Source organism: Macrobrachium rosenbergii, chromosome 29 (genome assembly GCF_040412425.1).
Source record: "Macrobrachium rosenbergii isolate ZJJX-2024 chromosome 29, ASM4041242v1, whole genome shotgun sequence".
In the NCBI taxonomy this organism is placed as follows: domain Eukaryota; kingdom Metazoa; phylum Arthropoda; class Malacostraca; order Decapoda; family Palaemonidae; genus Macrobrachium; species Macrobrachium rosenbergii.
This window is the reverse complement of record NC_089769.1, coordinates 6,310,570-6,331,692: the sequence shown is the minus strand read 5'-3', so window position 1 is coordinate 6,331,692 and position 21,123 is coordinate 6,310,570. Positions and strand designations below refer to the sequence as shown.

General features: G+C 40.0%; 1 protein-coding gene across 2 annotated transcripts; it reads right to left on the bottom strand.

The window, feature by feature from the left end:
* Positions 1 to 390: 390 nt before the first annotated feature.
* Positions 391 to 20,343, bottom strand: LOC136854537 (cuticle protein 7-like). 2 transcript variants are annotated; one of them, XM_067130886.1, is made up of 3 exons: positions 20,013 to 20,343; positions 1,808 to 1,958; positions 391 to 1,078 (listed from the first exon to the last, which is right to left on the bottom strand). In XM_067130886.1, the coding sequence occupies exons 2-3, from the start codon at positions 1,952 to 1,954 to the stop codon at positions 842 to 844; spliced, it is 384 nt and encodes a 127-aa protein (XP_066986987.1). In that variant the 5' UTR covers positions 1,955 to 1,958; positions 20,013 to 20,343; the 3' UTR covers positions 391 to 841. The 2 variants fall into 2 exon arrangements, with proteins under 2 accessions (XP_066986987.1, XP_066986986.1); XM_067130885.1 differs by lacking the exon at positions 20,013 to 20,343 and adding an exon at positions 5,253 to 5,362.
* Positions 20,344 to 21,123: the final 780 nt, after the last annotated feature.

Below are 21,123 nucleotides of genomic sequence, written 5' to 3'. Positions count from 1 at the left end.
CGATTCAGATGCTTTTCCCACAGCAATATTTTTTTAATTATATGTGAAACCTCTCCCTGTAACGAGAGACTCAATAAGTTATTTACATATGTCATTTCTTGAATAAGGCATAATGTAAGACAAACAGCTTCTTATATCTTGAAAGTCGATAACGAAGGAGAAACCTGCGTTGGAAACATCGATATATTGGAAAAGAATCTTCCCAATAACTTGAGTCACCTCAACTCTAAAGAGGAGAAAGCTTTAATGGATTAAGTGAGAGGAATTATGGTAGGGATGTATTACAATTAATTGATGGATTTCAGAATTTCAAGGAAAATTGCCATATACAGTCTTCAAGTTTTAAATATAATAAATACTTACCTAGTCATTTCTTAAGAAAAACAATTCGGAAATTAACATTGTTTATTCAAAAATATATGTCGTAAAAAAACTAAAAAAATTCACAGGTTATAGTGTCTTCAGATACAGCAGTGAGAATATTCTCCCAGACTTTCATCTGGGCAAAATTATCGGCAAATGTCGAGATTTATTAAAAAAAATAACAGACTAGAGTTACCTAAAGAGCAAGTAGGTCTGCCCCTTTACAAAGTCACCTGTTGTTGCACAGCCTCTTTGGCCCACCTTGACCTCACGATAATGAAAATTCCATTTTCTCAAATGGGGCAGCAGGGTCTATTTTATTCAGCTTAACCTAAATTGCATAGCACTTTTTTAAAGACTGCAGAATATTGGATGCCATCACTCACACACAAACAAGCACACATGCAGACGGAATCGAAAACATACACGAAAATTAAACAAGAGTATCACAGTCAACAAGCAAGATCACCCTCCATCCTCAGCCGTGCTGGTAGCCATGAACGGGAGTGCTTGGGTGGACGGCCACGTTTTCGTAGGTAATCGTCGCGATGTAGCCACGGTGATGGTCGGCGACGTACGACACGACCTGGCGGCGGCCGTCGGGAAGGAGGACGTAGTAACGGCCCGTCACGGCGTCTCCGTTACTGGTCTCCTCGTGGCCGAAGTCGTTTCCCGTGTACTCGTCTCGAATCCCGTACCGGAAGTCGTAGGGCATCTGCGGGTTAAGGAATAAAATGGGTGGTTGATACGATATATATATATATATATATATATATATATATATATATATATATATATATATATATATATATTATATATATATATATAGATAAATATATATATTATATATATATATATATATATATATATATATATTATTAATATTCAGAAGATAAACCCTATTCATATGGAACAGGAGCCATTGACTTGAAATTCAAGGTTCCGAAGAATATAGTGTTTATTTGAAAGAAGTAACAGAAAGAAATAGGAAATACAAAGAGCAGAGATCAATAATTAGAAACTAAAACAGAAATAAACGAATTATTAATAAATAAACAGATAAAATGTAGGTAAATTATCAACCTTTATTTTCAAAGCTATGCTATATGAAAGTATAGACTCTTCAACAAACAAAATAAAAAACAAACAGTGTTTGTGTACGTACACGAGTATTGCATACAAGTGTGATACATATATATTCCAAATAAGAGGCATTACATGAGGTAAAAGAATGCGACTATCTATACAAACACTCATACACTGCTTGTAAAACGTAAGGCAGTCTACGCACGTGCGTCTGCTGAAAGTTAATCTAAGATATTTGTCGTCAATAACTATAACGCTTCGGCAATCAATCATTGCTATTCTCAAAAGACTCACTTTCTCTGAGGCGATGACGGTGCAGCAGGAATTGCCACAAACTACAATGAATACAATGACTTACCGGGGCGTAATCATAGGGTCCCAAAGCTGGCTTCGCTTCGGCGTAATTCGCTGTCATCATTATCGTCATCATCATCATCATCATCAGCAAAGCGAGACTGACCACCACTGTACCTCCGCCTGACATCCTGGTTGCGTAATGAGACATTTACCTGTGGTGGGAGATTAATGGAGAAGGGAAAGTACGTCTCTCTAAGCACAGTAAGATGCTAAATGATGATGGTTTTCTTTCTCTTGCTTGCGATGAGAATGTGTACGTGAGATGTTTACACTGCACGAGATGTTTTGAGTGCACTAGATGTTTTCATTTTTTTTTCCTAGAAATGAGTTGGATGATAGAAATGCCAAAATACTTTTGTGTCTGAAAATGTGTACTTGAGATGTTTTCGCTGCGCGAGATGTTTTGAGCGCACAAGATGTTTTCTTCACCATTTGAAGAAAATGTGTGTCAAGTCAGAAAATTGAAATGCCAAAATAGTTTCGTTTGTTCGTTTTAAGTTTGCCATGAAAATGAGAGAGATGTTTTCACTGAACGTAATGTTTTGACTGCACAGGATTTTTTGAAGACAATGAGCTGGATAATTGAAATGCCTTTGTAGTTGGATAATTGGGATACCTCCTATTTTTGTGGCTGTTCATTTGCACATCTGCATATATTTTTGTATCTATTATTCATATGTTGTCACAAATGCAAATAAAGCAAACAGTTCTGGAGAGGTTAGAGCTCTTGAAAAATGAAAGTAAGAAAAGAATTTGAGAATAAGCAATAAATCTAACAGACTAAACTGAATTAGTAAACGTGAGCTTGGTGTTTTGCAGACACTGTCGTGAATAGTCTGTCGTAATTTATCTGGATATTTAAAGGATGAAATGAATGGCTGTGTGTAGCCTATGGGGTCATATCAAGAAGGATGAAGATAGGATTTTGATTTTAGAGTAGGATAAGATCAGAATAAAAATTGTGATGCCAGGGGTCAAGGTCAGAAATAAGATGAAAGGTCTGGGGTAGCTGTGAAATCAGGGAAAGGTAATTAACCCAGTCTGGACATTTTTTGAATAGGATGATGAAGCAGTGATTTCAGTTCATGTTGAAAAAGAATTCATGATGATGGTGAACAAATGAGTGAAACTCAAAGTTGACTGAAAGTTGAATGACGTCAGAGGATTCATGGGGTGGGGAAAGGTGAGTGGAAATTGAAGAATGACAATAACTGAAAGATAATAGAGGCTCTACAGTAAAGGCTGAGAAGCTAAAGGAATAAGTTAGTGACTACATGCAGGAGGAAAATGAATGGCGATCTTCAATATGTCCAACATGCACAGCAAAATAAGTCGAGTAGTGATGGAGGTCATTCAAAGAATAAAAATAAATGTTGCATATTCGCCTCTCAAGGTAGGGAAGGTTGTACCATGAAGATTGCACGAGTCACAATAACGAAACAAATTGGGGTACTTTATCCACATCAGCTTCCAGAAATTCAAGAAGATAACTTGCTAAGGACTGGAAGAGTAATGAAGATAGTAGGGATAAGAGAAATATAAATCGAAAATGACCAATAATTGAAGAAACGGACGAAATGTCAGATGACAAACCATCAGAGTAATGCATTTCAAAACAGTATGATGAAGAAGTGACATGAATGAGATGTATTGAGAAACTAAATATCGATATTAGTTTTTATGTATTTTTTTTTTATTCTTTTGAAGTCTCAAACCAAGCCACGTCCATTCGAGAGTTGCAATTGCGGGGTCTCGTTGCTGGTAACCTTGTCGTTGTGACCCCATCTCCTGACGTCATCATCGTAGCAGGTCAAGGTCGCGGGTGTCCAGTTATTGGAATCTGTCGGTCTCAAAGAGTATGTTAGTCATTTGTACTAAAACCCTAGAGTATGCACTAGTTATGAGTTATTTGTTATGAGTAGTTATTAGTTTAATTAAGCAAATTATGGCTGTTATTGCAAGCATATGAAATTAAATATTAATGTAGAAGACCTGGATTAGACAGATCTTTTATTAGCTTGATATTAAATAATGGAAAAGCATATTTACAAGATCTTTTATTAGCTTGATAATAAATAATCTAAAAGCATATTTACAATATTTTGCAATGGTAGTAACTAGTAGCATGAGAAGGGGAATTGTTAAATGGTAAAATATCTTCCTTCAGGTAACGCATGCATTAGGGTAGATGCCATCAACATGCCTTGCCACGATTGAAAATAACTATCACAAATACTTATTTACATAATTGCCATTATTTCATAAGTGCTACGGAATAATGGTGACAATCATATTGTTTAATACTCCTATTTATACAGGGGATCATTGTGATTGTAAGAAATTGTGTTATTGTTGTTTGTTAAATTCCTTGTTCATAAAGATAATATTTTGGCGATTTTATACTGCATGGAAACATACACACATATACGAGCATGAAAAGGACACGCACAAACACACACATACACCGGCACAAACATTTATATGTGTATACATACATGCATAATATATATATGTGTGTATAATATGTATATACATATTTATATATAAATATATAAATATATTGATATACATATACTGTATATACATATATATATTCATATATATATATATATATATATATATATATATATATATATATATATATATATATATATATATATATATATATATATATATATATATATATAACAATATAAATATGAGACTATATGTATATATATACGTATATAAAGAGAGTGAGAAGAGAAAGAGAGGGAGACAGAGAAAGGCATTAGCAGATAGTACGAGTTGAACTGGCTAACTCGGAAGCGGTTGCAACCAGATGTCGCTCGTTGCTGATGGAAGAAGTTCTCTGCAAAAATTCTTATAATGAACTAAGCTACAGATAGGCTCCATCTGACAGCTGCTCACAACAGCTGTAGTATCAGCAGGCTAGATCATTTTGTTTATAAACCATTTAATATTGATTGTTAATATTACGAACGTAACTCTTGGTGAGGGTGGGAAGTCAGAAAAATAATACAGTATACATGTATGCTTGTGCAGTGCATGTTGGTTATGTATACACACACATATATGTATATATATATACATGTATATATATGTATATGTATATATCTCTCTCTTTGCACGACGGTTACTGCTAAATTAACCTACATTTATCGGAACACAGAAATAAATACATTGTATCAATAGTCACTTCATATAAATCAGGTCCTTAAAGAGACAGCGAAAATACAAACTGCAAGAAATAAAATAAACGTGAATCACGTAAACATTAAAAAATGACATTCTATGAAATTCAATACTCATTCGTCATTTTCAAATAATAATGTTTCTGATTGTTCCATATAAGTTCAATTTTATTCGACTTATTCAAAGCGTCCACGAGCACAATCAACACCGGTTAAAAGATTTTGACAATAAAGATAAGTAACTAAGTATACCTTCCGGTTTGATCTCCAAGTCCTGTAGGCCTACGCTGACGACGGAAGAATGTTATATGAGGAGAACCTGCGACCAGTACGGAAAGAGAGCCTCAACTGAGACCGAGATTCTCACTCACCAACTGAAGACAGCTCGTCTTCCTACTACTTAAACTACCATTGTTGCCCACAGGACGCCATATGACCTCAAAGGCGTATAATTATCCGTTCGTTTGCGTCATTAAAACGACCGTATGACCTCCCAATTAGCGTAATTGCTCTGCGCATGGTTCGGAGATGATTTTCACCTTACCTTCGCGGTTTGTAATTGTGGGGTTAATTGTTTAAAATGACAGTTCTGGTGTGCATTTAATAGTAATCGAAGCCTCGGGAGTTGATAGCCTTAGGGCATCATTTGTTGTATGAGTAGTTGCAAGATTATTTACGGAGTTGTTTTATTTGATTTGTGTCTATCACTTTATTCGAAGTTCCTTTTTCCATACCAATATTTTTTCCTTTCGTTTTCCTCCGCGTATAATTGTTTGTTCATTCAATTTCCCTTGTTAACCCTACAGTTCCTTTCTCTTTTTTTCCTAGATTTTCCTTTCTATTTTACTGTTTCATTGTTATTCTTTTCTCCTCCATTTCCTATTTTCCATTATTCTTATGGGAAAGGGGCATCCAGTCACCTCAAAAGACGGTAACATTATTCAGATTTTAGGAGAAGTGTTGTCCATCTAACTTAAAACGGCGACATCGAATAGAATTATGGGAAAGTGACATCAAATTCAAGCAAGTGATGCCAAGGGAAGGGAACACAAAGTGGACAGAAGCAATGGGACATCATTTTGACTAGAAGGACGCGCACAAAACGATCTTAGGGAAGGGAAAACCCAAACGGGCTTTAAGGGATAGAACATCAAGTAGACTATAAGTAATGGATATTAAATGAACGAACAATAATGAAGGATCATCAAATGAATGTAAAAAATTTCAAGGAGGCACATCAAACGCACTCTGGGAGGAAATCATAAGGAAAACTTTAATGGAAGGACAACAAATGGACTGTAGGGGGAGAACATCAAAGGGATTCAGGGAGATGAGCACCCAGGAAGACATCAAATAAACTCAATTCATAGGCATCAAATGGACTCGAGGGGGAGGTGGGGAAATAAACAAAATTCAGAAAGGCACATCATATGGACTTTAAGAAGGAACATCAAATGTAGTTTGAGGAGGGACATCAAATATACACTAGCAGAGAGAACATCAAGTAAACTTAAATGATAGATATCAACTCAAATAGGGAACATCAAATTACTTTAAAGAAGGGAACAGAGATTAAACTCAAGAGACACATCAAAACCGTCTTGGGAGGGGAACCACATCAAAACCGTCTTGGGAGGGGAACATCCAATAATCTCAAGGGAGGGACGTCAATTAGAGTCTTGGGAGGGGAACATCAAATAATCTAAAGAGAGGGACGTCAATTAAGGTCTTGGGAGGGGAACATCGAATGATCTCAAGGGAGAGACACCAATTAGAATTTTGGAAGGGGAACATCGAATGATCTCAAGGGAGGGACGTCAATTAAAGTCTTGGGAGAGGAGCATCGAATAATCTAAAGAGAGGGACGTCAAAAAAAATTGGGAGGGGAACTTCGAATAATCTCAGGGGAAGGACATCAATTAGAATCTTGGGAGGGGATATTCGAATTATCTTAAGAGAGAGACATCAACTAGAGTCTTGTGAGGGGAACATCGAATAATCTCAAGGGGGGACATCAGTTAGGGTCTTGGGAGGGGAACATCGAATAATCTCAAGGTAGGAACATCAATTAGAATCTTGGAAGGGGAACATCGAATAATCTCAAGAGAGGGACATCAATCAGAGTCTTGGAAGGGTAACATCGAATAATCTAAAGAAAGGGATGTCAAAAAGAATCTTGGGTCAGGAACATCTCATGATCTTAAGGGAGGGACATCAATTAGAATCTTTGGAGGTGAATATCTAATAATCTCAGGGGAGGGACATCAATTAGAGTCTTGGGAGGGGAACATCGAATAATCTCATGGGAGGGACATCAATTAGGGTCTTCGAAAGGAAAATCGAATAATCTCAAGGGAGGGACGTCAATTAGAGTCTTGGGAGGGGAACATCGAATGATCTTAAGGCAGGAACGTCAATTAGAGTCTTGGGAGGGGAACATCGAATGATCTTAAGGCAGGAACGTCAATTAGAGTCTTGGGAGGGGAACATCGAATAATCTCAAGGGAGGAATGTCAATTAGAATCTTGGGAGGGGAATATCAAATAATCTCAAGGGAGGGACGTCAATTAAAATCTTAGCAGGAAACATCGAATAATCTCAAGGGAGAGACATCAATTAGAGTCTTGGGAGGGGAACATCGAATAATCTCAAGGGAGGGACATCACTTAGAATTTTGGAAGGGGAACATCGAATAATCTCAAGGGAAAGGCATCAATTAGAGTCTTGGAAGGGGAACATCGAATAATCTAAAGAAAGGGACGTCAAAAAGAATCTTGGGTCGGGAACATCTAATGACCTTAAGAATTTTGGGAGGCGACCATCAAATAATCTCAAGGGAGGGACATCAGTTAGAATCTTGGGAGGGGAACATTGAATGATCTCAAGGGAGGGACGTCAATTAGAATCTTGGGAGGGGAATATCGAATGGTCTCAGAGGAGGGAAGTCAATTGGAATCTTGGGAAGGAACATCGAATAATCTCAAGGGAGGGACATTAATTAGAGTCTTGGGATGGGAACATGGAATGATCTCAAGGGAGGGAGGGACGACAATTAGAATCTTGGGAGGGAAATCGAGTAATCTGAAGGGAGGGACATCAATTAGAGTCTTGGGAGGGGAAAATCAAATGATCTCAAGGGAGAGACGTCAATTAGAATTTTGGAAAGGGAACAACGAATAATATGAAGGGAGGGACATCAATTAGAGTCACGGGAGGGGAACATCGAATTATCTCAGGGGAGGAACATCAATTAGGGTCTTGGGGGAAACATCGAATGATCTCAAGGGCAGGATGTCTACTGGAATCTTGGGAGGGAACATCGAATAATCTCAAGGGAGGAATATCAATTAGGGTCTTGGGAGGGAACATCGAATAATCTCAAAGGAGGACGTCAATTGGAATCTTGGGAGGGAACATCGAATAATCTCAAGGGAGGGACATCAATTAGGGTCTTGGGAGGAACATCGAATAATCTCAAGGAGGGACGTCAATTGGAATCTTGGGAAGGAACACCGAATACTCTCAAGGAAGGGATATCAATTAAGGTCTTGGGAGGGAACATCGAATAATCTCAAGGGAGGGACGACAATTAGTCTTAGGGGGGCCATCGAATGATCTCAAGGGAGGCAGGAACGTCAATTAGAATCTTAGGAGGGGAATATCGAATGAACTCAAGGGAGGGACGTCAATTGGAATCTTGGGAAGGAACATTGAATAATCTCAAGGGAGGGACATCAATTAGAGTCTTGGGAGGGGAACATCGAATGATCTCAAGGGAGGGAGGGACATCAATTAGAATCTTGGGAGGGGAACATCGAATAATCTCAAAGAAGGGACATCAGTTAGAGTCTTCGGAGGGGAACATCAAATGATCTCAAGGGAGAGACGTCAATTAGAATTTTGGAAAGGGAACATCGAATAATATGAAGGGAGGGACATCAATTAAGAGTCATGGGAGGGGAACAACGAATTATCTCAGGGGAGTGACATCAATTAGGGTCTTGGGGGGAGAACAACGAATGATCTCAAGGACAAGACGTCTACTTGAATCTCAGGAGGGGAACATTGAATAATCTCAAGGTCGGGATGTCAATTAGAATCTTGGGAGGGGAAAATATAATAATCTCAAGGGAGGGACGTCAATTTGAGTCTTGGGAGGGGAACATCAAATGATCTGAACGGAGGGAAGGTGGTAAATTAGAATCGTATGATAGTAACATCGAATGATCTCAAGGGAGGAATATCAATTAGAGTTTTGGGAGGGGAAGGTCGAATGATCTCAAGGGAGGGAAATCAATTAGAATCTTGGGAGGGGAATATCGAATTATCTCAAGGGAGGGACGTCAATTAGAATCTTGGGAGGGGAATATCGAATGATCTCAAGGGAGGGACGTCAATTAGAATCTTGGGAGGGGAATATCGAATTATCTCAAGGGAGGGACGTCAAGTAGAGTCTTGGGAGAGAACATTGAATAATCTCAAGGGAGGGACATCAGTTAGAGTCTTCGGAGAACATCGAATAATCTCGAGGAGGGACATCCATTAGAGTCTTCGAAGGGAAATATCGAATAATCTCAAGGGAGGGACATCAATTAGAATCTTGGGAGGGAACATCGAATAATCTCAAGGGAGTGACATCAGTTAGAGTCCTGAGAGGGAAAATCGAATAATCTCATGGGAGGGACGTTAGTTAGAGTCTTGGGAGGGAAAATCGAATAATCTCAAGGGGGGGAGGGACGTCAATTAGGGTCTTGGAAGGGGAATATCGAATGATCTCAAAGGAGGGACGTCAATTGGAATCTTGGGAGGGAACATCGAATAATCTCAAGGGAGGTACGTCAATTGGAATCTTGGGAGGGAACACCGAATAATCTCAAGGGAGGGACATCAATTGGGGTATTGGGAGGGAACATCGAATAATCTCAAAGGAGGGACGACAATTAGAGTCTTGGAAGGGGGACATCGAATGATCTCGAGAGAGGGAGGAACGTCAATTAGAATCTTTTGAGGGGAATATCGTATGATCTCAAGGGAGGGATGTCAATTGGAATCTTGGGAGGGAACATCGAATAATCTCAAGGGAGGGACATCAATTAGAGTCTTGGGAGGGGAACATCAAATGATCTCAAGAGGAGGGAGGGACGTCAATTAGAATCTTGGGAGGGGAATATCGAATGATCTCAAAGGAGGGACGTCAATTGGAATCTTGGGGGAGAATAACATCGAATAATCTCAAAGGGAGGAGGACGTTAAGGGGTCGAATGATCTCAAGAAACTTGGAATCTTGGGAGGGAACACCGAATAATCTCAAGGGAGGGACATCAATTAGGGTCTTGGAAGGGAACATCGAATAATCTCAAGGGAGGGACGACAATTAGAGTCTTGGGAGGGGGACATCGAATTAACTCAAGGGAGGGAGGAACGTCAATTAGAATCGTTTGAGGGGAATATCGAATGATCTCAAGGGAGGGACGTCAATTGGAATCTTGGGAGGGAACATCGAATAATCTCAAGGGAGGGACATCAATTAGAGTCTAGGGATGGGAACATCGAACGATCTCAAGGGAGGGAGGGATGTCAATTAGAATCTTAGGAGGGTAACCGAATAATTTCAAGGGAGGGACATCAATTAGAGTCTTGAGAGGGGAACATCAAATGATCTCAAGGGAGGGACATCATTTAGAGTCACGGGAGTGGAACATCGAATTAGCTCAAGGGAGGGAGGGACGTCAATTAGAGGCTTGTGATGGGAACATCGAATGATTTCAAGGGAGGGACGTCAATTAGAGTCTTGGGAGGGGAACATCGAATTATCTCAAGGGAGGGACTTCAATTAGAATCTTGGTAGGGGAACATAGCATAATCTCAAGGGGGAGGGGGAACATCGAATGATCTCAGGGAGGGACATAAAGTAGAATCTTTGGAGGGGAACATCGAATGATCTCCAGGGAGGGACGTCAGTTAGTCTTGAGAGAGGAACATCGAATAATCTCAAGGGAAGGGATGTCATTTAGAGCCTCGGGAGGGGAACATCGAACGATCTCAAAGGTGGGACGTCAATTAGATTCTCGAGAAGGGAACATCAAATGATCTAAAGGGAAGGACGTCAATTACAAACTTGGGGGGGGACATCGAATGATCTCAAGGGAGGGATGTCAATTAGAGTCTCGGGAGGGGAACATCCAATGATCTCAAGGGAGGGACGTCAATTAGAGTCTCGGGAGGGGAACATCCAATGATCTCAAGGGAGGGACGTCAGTTAGAATCTTGGGAGGGGAACATCCAATGATCTCAAGGGAGGGACGTCAATTAGAGTCTCCGGAGGGGAACATCCAACGATCTCAAGGGAGGGACGTCAATTAGTCTTGGGAGGGGAACATCCAATGATCTCAGGGAGGGACGTCAGTTAGAATCTTGGGAGGGGAACATCGAATGATCTCAAGGGAGGGACGTCAATTAAAGTCTCGGGAGGGGAAAATCGAATGATCTCAAAGGAAGGACGTCAATTAGAGTCTCGGGAGGGGAACATCCAATGACCTCATGGGAGGGACGTTAATTAAAGCCTTGGGGGGGAAACATCCAATGATCTCAAGGAAGGGATGTCAGTTAGAATCTTGGGAGGGGAACATCGAATGATCTCAAGGGAGGGACGTCAATTAGAATCTTGGGAGGGGAACATCCAATGATCTCAAGGGAGGGACGTCAATTAGAATCTTGGAAGGGGAACACCGAATGATCTCAAGGGAGGGACATCTATCAGAATCTTGGGAGGAAAACATCGAATGATTTCAAGGGAGGGACGTCAGTTATAATCTTGGGAGGGGAACATCGAATGATCTCAGGGGAACGACATCAGTTAGAATCTGGGGAGGGGAACATCGAATGATTTCAAGGGAGAGACGTCAATTAGAATCTTGGGAGGGGAACATCGAATAATCTCAAGGGTGGGACGTCAATTAGAGTCTTTGGAGGGGAACATCGAATGATCTCAAGGGAGGGACATCAATTAGACTCTTGTGGTGGGAACATCGAATGATCTAAAGGGAGGGACGTCAATTAGAGTCTTGGCAAGGGAACATCGAATGATCTAAAGGGAAGGACGTCAATTAGAGTCTTGGATGGGAACATCGAATGATCTCAGGGGAGGGACGTCAATTAGAATCTTGGTAGGCGAACATCGAATGATCTCAAGGAAGGGACATCAATTAGAGTCTTGTGATGGGAACATCGAATGATCTCAAGGGAGGGACGTCAATTAGAGTCTTGGTAGGGAACATCGAATGATCTCAAGGGAGGGACATCAATTAAAATCTTGGTAGGGGAACATCAGATGATCCCAAGGGAAGGACATCAATTAGAATCCTGGGAAGGGAACATCGAATGATCCCAAGGGAAGGACATCAATTATAATCCTGGGAGGGGGGAACATAGAATAATCTCAAGGAGGGACGTTAATTAGAATCTTGGGAGGGGAACATCGAATGATCTCAAGGGAGGGACATAAAACAGAATATTTTGAGGGGAACATCGAATGACTTCGAGGGAGGAACACCAATCAGACTTTTGGGAGGGGAAGATCTAGTTGTCTCAAGGGAGGGACATCAATTAGTCTTGTGAGCAGTGTCAATTAAATTCCTAAGAGAGATACAAAATGGATATAGGGCAGGGAACATGAAATATACTCTAGGGATGGACATCAAATACAGTAGTGGGAGCGGAACATCAAAAAACCTCTAGGGAGGTACATCAAATGAAGTCTACAGAGGGGAACACCTAATAAATTTTAGGGAGGGACATTAAATGCAGTCTTGTGGGGGTGGGGCCACATGAAAAAACTGAAAGGGGAGACGTCAAATGGAAGGGATCTTCGAATAAACTAAAGCAAGGACATCAAATGGAGCTTAGGGAGAGGGTCATCAACTGGACACTATGTAGGGGAACGTCATTTACACCCAAAAGAGGGACATTAAATGGATTGCTGATGGCGGGGGCGGGGGGGCTCAAATACACCCAAGGAAATGATAGCAATTAAAGTCTTAGGAGGGAAATATCGAATAGTCTCTAGTGATGGATATCAAATGTAGTCTTCAGACGGGAACTTCAAATAAACTCAAGCACAGGACATTAAATTGAGTCTAGGGAGGAGAAAAGTTAAATAAACTCAAGGGAGGAACGCAATGACGTCCAAGGAGGACCCTCTAACTAACACAAGGAGGAGAGGTTGGGGACTTCAAGTAGAGTTGGTAGCTGAACATCAAATAAATTCAAAGGAGGATATTAAATAAAGTCTTGGGAGGGGAACATCGAAATAATCTAAAAGGAGGGACATCATAGAGTCTACGGAAGGGAACATCGAAATAAACTCGAGGAAGGTACGTCAAGTGGATTCGTGAGGGGATCAAATAAACTCTACGGAGGAACATTAAATGGCGTCTACGGAGGTCATTAGCGATTAAACGCAAGTGAAATATATTAAATGGATTCTAAGGAGCGGAACGTCACAAAAACTCACAGAAGAGAAATTCAATAGAGTATCGGAAGTGGAACAGCTAATATTCTCGGGGGAAGGACATCAGATAGTGTCATGGGAGGAAAACATCGGATAATCTCACGCAGGGGGCATCAAATATAATATTGGAAGGGGAATATCAATAAACCTCAAGGGAGGAACATCATTTAGAGTCTTGGGAGGGAACATCAAATAAACTTAAATCAAGTCTTGATAAGGTAACATCAAATAAACTTAAATCAAGTCTTGATAAGGCAACATCAAATAAACTCAACAGGGTACTCAAATGTAGCATTCGGTGGAAAACATCAAATAAACTCAAGGAGAGACATCAAATGTAGCCATGGGAAGGAAATTTCAATGGAACTCAAGCTAGGGACATCAAATGGAGTTATGAAAGGGGAACATCAAGTAATCTCAAGGGAAGGAAATCAAATAAGGTCAAGCGAGGGGAATACTGAATAATCTCAAGGGAGGGATATCAAATGGAGGCTTGATGGGAGAACATCGATTAATCTCAAGGGATGGACATCACTCAGGGTCGTGGGAGGGGAACATCAAATAATCTCAAGTAAGGGACATCAAATAAAATCTTGGGAAGGGTACAGCGAATAATCTTAAGGAATCGACGCCAATTAGAGTCTTCGGAGGGGAACAATGAACAATCTCAAGTAGGGACATTATTTAGAGTCTTGGTAGGGGTATATCAAATAATCTCAAAGGAGGGTAGTCAGAGTTTTGTGAGGGGGACATCGAATAATTGGGGGGGGGATATGAACTAGAGTCTTGTGAGGGAAATTACGGTCATTAATTAGACTCTCAGGAGGGGCATATCAAATAATCTTAAGGGAGGGAAGCATCAAATAATCTCAAGATAGGGACATGATGTAGAGTCTAGGAAGTGGAGCATCGAAAAATCTCAAGGTAGGAAAATCAAGTAGAGTCTTGGGAGGGAAACATGGACTAATCTCAAGGGAGGGACATCAATTAGTCTTGGTAGGGGATCCCCGAATAATCTCAAGGGAGGGATATCAAATATATTCTAGGAAGGGGTACATCAAATTATCTCAAGAGGGGGACATCATTTGGAGTCTCGGGAGGAGATCATGAAATAATCTCGAGAGAAGGATATCACTTAAAGTCTTGGCAGTGGAACATCAAATAGTCTAAAGGGAGGGTTATTAATTAGAGAATTGGGAGGGGAACATCAAATAACTTCAAGGGAGGGACATCAATTAGAGTTTTAGAAGACCATCAAATAAACTAAAGGGAAGCACATCAAATAAGGTCTTGGGAGGGGAAAATAAAAAAAATCTTAAGAGAGGGAAGTCAAATAGAGGGGAACACTGATTAATCTTAAAGGAGGGACGTCAAATAAAGTCTGGAGGGGAGAATATATAAACTCAAGGGAGGTACATCAATTAGAGTCTTGGGAGGGGAGCATAAAATAATCTCAAAGTGGGGATTTTCAGTAGTCTTGGAAGGGGAACAGCAAATAATCTCATGGGAGGGGAGTCAAATAGAGTCTTGGTAATGGAACATCGAACAACCTCAAGGTAAAGACTACAAGCAGAGGGAGGGAGATCAATTAGTCGTGGGAGGGGAACATCAAATAATCTCAAGGGAGGGACGTCAAATAGAGTCTTGGGAGGGGAACATCGAGTAGCATGAAAAGGACTTCACTGAGCGAAAAACAACAAATGGAGTCTTGTGAGGGAAATATCAAATAACCTCTAAAGGAACATGGAATACTCTCAAGGGAAGGCCATCAAATAAAATCTTTGGAAGGGAACATGGAATAATCTCAGGGGATGGGTGTCAAACAGCAATTTGGGAGGGGAAACACTGAATAATCTCAAGGGAGGGACATCAATTAGAGTTTTTTTGAGGGATACACCAAATAATATCAGAGGAGGACCTCAAACAGTTTTGGGAGGAAAACTTTAAATAATCTAACAGACCAGATTTAACAAGAGTCTTGGGAGGGGAACATTAAATAACCTCGAGGGAGGGACATTAAACAAACTCTAGAGAGGGGGAACACAATATTATTTCAAATGGAGAAACATAAATTAGTCTTGGGACGAGAACATCAGATAATCTCAATGAAGGACATAAAGTGATGTCTTAAGAAGGGAACATCAAGTTCTCTAAAAGGGGACGGACATCAAATAGATTTTTGGGAGTGGAAACATCGAATAATCTAACAGGAGGGATTTCAACAAGATTCCTGGGAGGGGAACATTAAATAATCTTAAGGGAGGGATCAAACAGACTCTAGGGAGGGGAACATCAAATAATTTGAATGAAAGACATCAAATAGAATGTTGTCAGGGGAACATCGAATAATCTAAAAGGAGGGACATCAATTAGTCTGGGGAAGGGAACATCAAATAAATTTAGGGGAGAGACAAAGTGGAGTCTAGGGAGGGAGAAGTCATTTACATTCAAGCGGGGGGCATCAAATGGTGTCATGTGAGGGGAACATTAAATAAACTCAAGGAACAGGCGTCAAATAGCCGATGGTGGTGGAGGGGGGTGGGGACATCGAATAATCTCAAGGAAGGGACATCTTTTAGAGTCTTGGGAGAAGAACATACAGTAATCGAACAGGTGGGACATCAACAAGAGACTTGTGAGGGGAACATTGAATAATCTCAAGGAAGGAACATTATTTAGAGTCTTGGGTGGTGGCGGGGGCGAATATCAAACAATCTCAAGGGAGGTATATTTATTAGAGTCTTGGGATGGGAACATCAAATAATTTCAAGGGAGAGACATTTATGAGTCTTGGGATGGGAACATCAAATAATCTCAAGGTAGGGACATCAATTAGAGTGTGGAAGAGAGCTTCTGATAAACTATTAGGGTCTTGGGAGGGGAATATTAAATAACCTCAAAAGGGACGTCAAGTAGTCTTTATATGGGAATACCGAATAATCTCAAGGGATGGACATCAGTCAGAGTCTTGGGAGGGAAACATCAAATAATCTCAAGGTAGGGGTTTTAAATAGAGTCTTGGAAAGGGAACACCGAAAAATCTCAAGGGAAGGACGTCAAACAGTCTTGGAAGGGAAACATCAAATAACCACAAGTGAGGGGCATCAATTGGTCTTTGGAGGGGAGATTAAAATACCCTCAAGGGAAGGACGTCGAATAGAGTTTTGAGAGGGGTAAATCGAACAATCTCAAAGCAGGGACATCAATTAGTCTTGGGAGGGGAACATCGAATAATCTCAAGGGGTGGACATCAATTAGAGTATTGGAATGGGAACTCTGAATAATCTCAAGGGAAACACATCAACTACAGTCTTGGGAACATCAAAGAAACTCAAGGGAAACACATTACGTGGAGTCTAAGGAAGGGCTAATCAATTAAATTCCAGCGAGAGACATCAAATGGAATATTGAGAGAGTTACACCGAATAACATCAAAGGAGGGGCGTCAAATAAGGTCTTTTGAGGGGAACATCTAATAATCTGAAGGGAAGGACATCAAATTGACTCTGGGGAGGGGAATATCGAATAATCTTAAGTGAGATACATGAATTAGGGTCATGAGAGGGGGAACATAGAATAATATCAAGGAAAGGACGTCAAATAGATTCATGGGAGGGAAATATCGAATAATCTCAAGGTGGGGACATCAAATAGTCTAAGGAGGGGAGCATCAAATAATATCACCGGAGGGACATAAAACTGAGTTTGGGATTGGATCATCAAAAAAAAACTCAAGGGGTTGACATCAAGTGGAGTCTATGAAAGGGAAAGTCTATTAAACAAAAGCAAGGGACATAGATTCGAGTCTTGAGAAAGGAATATCAAATAAACTCAAGGAAGAGACATCAAAAGGAGTCTAGGGGGCGGGGGGGGGGACATATAGTAAACTCAAGGGAGAGACATTCGCTGGAGCGTAAGGAGGGGAAAGTCAACTAAATTCAAGCGAGGTACACCAAATGGAGTCTTAGGGGGTTTAACATCAAATGATTTCAAAGGAGGGGTTCAATTAGAGTCTTTTGAGGGGAATATCTAATAGTCTAAAGGGAGGGATATCAAATAGACTCTGGGGAGGAAAAATCGAATATTCTCAAGGGAGGGACGTCAAGTGGAGTCTTGGCAGGGGAACATCGAATCATCCCAAAGGAGGGATATCAATTTGAGCCTTGGGAGGGGTATTTCAAATATCTCAAGGGACGGACGTCGAACAGATTCTTAGGAGGGGTACATGGAAATAATCACAAGAGAAGAAATGTCAAATAGTCTTTGGAGAAGAACATCGAATAATTCTAGGGAGGGTCATCAGTTTGAGTCTTGGGAGGGGTACATCGAATAATCCCAAGTGAGGGACATCAATGACAGTCTTAGGAGGGGAACAACGAATAATCTCAAGGGGGATGGGGATGGACATCAAACCGAGTTGTGGGAGGGGAACATCATATAAACTCCATGGATGGACGTGAAATGGAGTCTAGGGGGAACATCAAATACTTTCCAGAGAGGGACATTTAGGTGGTCGAGGGAGGCCATCGTTAATTAAAAGCAAGGAAGGGACGTCAAGTAGTCTAGGGAGCGGAACATCATACAAATTCATGAAAAGAACATTCAACATAAAAGTATTTGGAGGGAAACATCGAACAATCTTAAGGGAGGGACCTCAAATAGAGTACTGGGAGAGTATTGATTAACCTCAAAGGAGTGGTATCAAATAATCTCGGGAGGGGAACATCAAATAATCTCAAGGGAGGGACATCAAATAGAATCTTGAGAGGGGAGCATCAAACAACCTCAAGGGAGGGACGTCAAATGAAGTCTAGGGAGGGAAACGTCACCTGAACTCAAGCAAAGGACATCAAATGGGTTCTTTGGCTGGGAACATCAAATACTCTCAAGGGACGGACATCAAATAGAGTCTAGGGGTGGAAACATCAAAACATCTCAATGCAGGGGCTTCACTAAGGTCTTGGGAGGATAATATCATATAATCTCAAGGGAGGGACATCATATAAAATCTTGGGAGCAGAACATCAACTAATACAAAGAAAGTGACATCCAAAAGAATACTAGGAGGGGAATATCGAATAATCTCAAGAGAGGGACATCAAATGGAATCTACGGAGATGAACATCAAATAATCATGAGGGATGTCATTAATTAGAGTATTGGAAGGGAACATCAAATAATCCCAAGGGATGAACATCAATTAGTCTTGGGAGGAGAACATCAAATAACCTCAAGGTAGGGATATCAATTAGAGTCTTGGGAGGGGAACATCGAAATAATCTCATTGAAGGAACATCAAATAGTCTTGGGTTGAGAACATTGCATAATCTCGAGGAAGGGAAATCGATTAGGGTCTTTGGAGGGGAACATCAAATAATCTAAAGAGAAGGACATTGAATGGGGCTTAGGGAGGAGAACATTAAAATAAACTAAAGGGATGGACATCAAATGGAGTCTAGGAGGGACATCAAATGGTGTCCAAGGAGGGTAACATCAAATAAACTCTTCGGAGGGGAATCTAATAGTCTCAGGAGTTGAACATCAAGTAAACTAGATGGGGGGATATCAAATAGTCTTTAGTGAAGGTAATAGCAAATAAAATAAACCGAGTGACATCAAATTGAATCTAGGGAGAGGAAAATCAAATAAAATAAAGCGAGTGACGTCAAATTGAGTCTAGGAAGGGGAACATCAAACAAAATAAAGCGAGTGACATCAAACTGAGTCTAGGGAGGGGAACATCAAATAAAATAAAGCGAGGGACATCAAATGGAGTCTAGGACGGGGAACATCAAACAAAATAAAGTGACGGACATCAAATGGAGTCTAGGAAGGGAAACATCAAATAAAATAAAGCGAGGGACATCAAATGGAGTCTCGGGAGGGGAACTCTTATAATCTCAAGGAAGGGCAAAGAATATCAAAAAAACTCAGTCTCTGGAGGGACATCAAATGCAGTCTAGGGAGGGACATCAAGCGGACTCTGGGGAGGGGGACATCAAACAGATTCATGGGGGGGACATCAAACAGATTATGGATATCAAATGGATATATATATATATATATATATATATATATATATATATATATATATATATATATATATATATGGGTGCACGTGTGTGTGTGTGTGTTTACAGAATACTGCTTGTAAATATAAACAGATATCGAATATGTTTTAATTATATGCCTAAATCTTTTCTCCCTCTGCATTCTATCTCAATAATAATTTTAGTCCTCTGGTTTTCAGTTCTGCAAGAGGAAAATGAAATATAACATTTAAAATAAAAATCAACAGCATCTCTTAAAGCGTCCGTTGTCGGTTCTGACAAATCGAAATTATTATTTTCTTTTCGCGCCTTCTTATAAAATAAATTAAATAACTAAATAATAAATAAATAACTAAATAAATAAATAAATAAATAAATAAATACATAAATAAATAATCACTCAGGTAACAGCAGGGGTCCAGTCGAAAGCAGTCTTCAAGTGATTAGTCTTACCTTGCAAACAATCACTTCAAAAGCAGTCAAACTTTCTAAGCGCACCAACAGCTGTTCAAAAAACCAAAACGAGAAAGCGCTGTTGTTATTAAATGCTGCTCTCTATTCCTGCAGCTGCTGCAGAACTCTTCCTCCTTCTGCTTCTGCTGTGTCTGTAATTCCTTTCCCTGCTGTTACTGGTGCAGCGGAGCCATAACTGAATGAGAGTCCACTGAGGCCATCTTCTTTTATACTTCGTGGATTCACTTTCACGCTGGAGCCGTCGTATAGCTTCGCGTGGGGTCCCCGAAGACGATGTGCTTTTGTTTTACGATTTCCTCCGCTTGGAGAAAGGGGGATGCAAAAAATGTGATGAACTTTTGTAGATAGATAGATAGATAAATAGAGAGAGAAATAAAGAGAGAGAGAGAGAGAGAGAGAGAGAGAGAGAGAGAGAGAGAAGATGTTTGTGCCATGTTCATTAATATTCTTAGAAAGAGTAAGGCAGAGAGAGTTATTAGTATTTATACGTCATTGGAATTCATTCATATTGCTAAAAATAGCCGTTGAGAGAGAGAGAGAGAGAGAGAGAGAGAGAGAGAGAGAGAGAGAGAGAGAGAGAGAGAGAGAGAGAGAGAGACAGTGTTTGCACCGTATCCATATGCATTCTAAGAAAGAGTAAGGTAGATATATTGGTAGTTATTATTTATTAGAATTCATTCATATTACTTTGAGAAATGGCAGCAGTTTAGAGAGAGAGAGAGAGAGAGAGAGAGAGAGAGAGAGAGAGAGAGAGAGAGAGAGAGAGAGAGAGAGAGAGAGTAATATTTATGTGCAATCTTAACATGAGCAAGATAGATATTAAAATTACAGGAGAGGAAATGATTAATTATTACGTACTTACAATCATAAATCTTTTAGAAAAAATTAAATCAATGCTAAGTTTCTTTAAAATTTCTGGATATACAGAACCTACACAATGATTTCTACCCTAAATCTGAAGAGAAATATTAAAGAAATAAAAGTTCTTAGAAATTACAGAATATTATAGTGCTTCTATGAATTATCAACAAGATATCATTAGTTGCATCTAGGAAAATTAAATTTAAACAGTAGCAAAGCATGTGAAAGT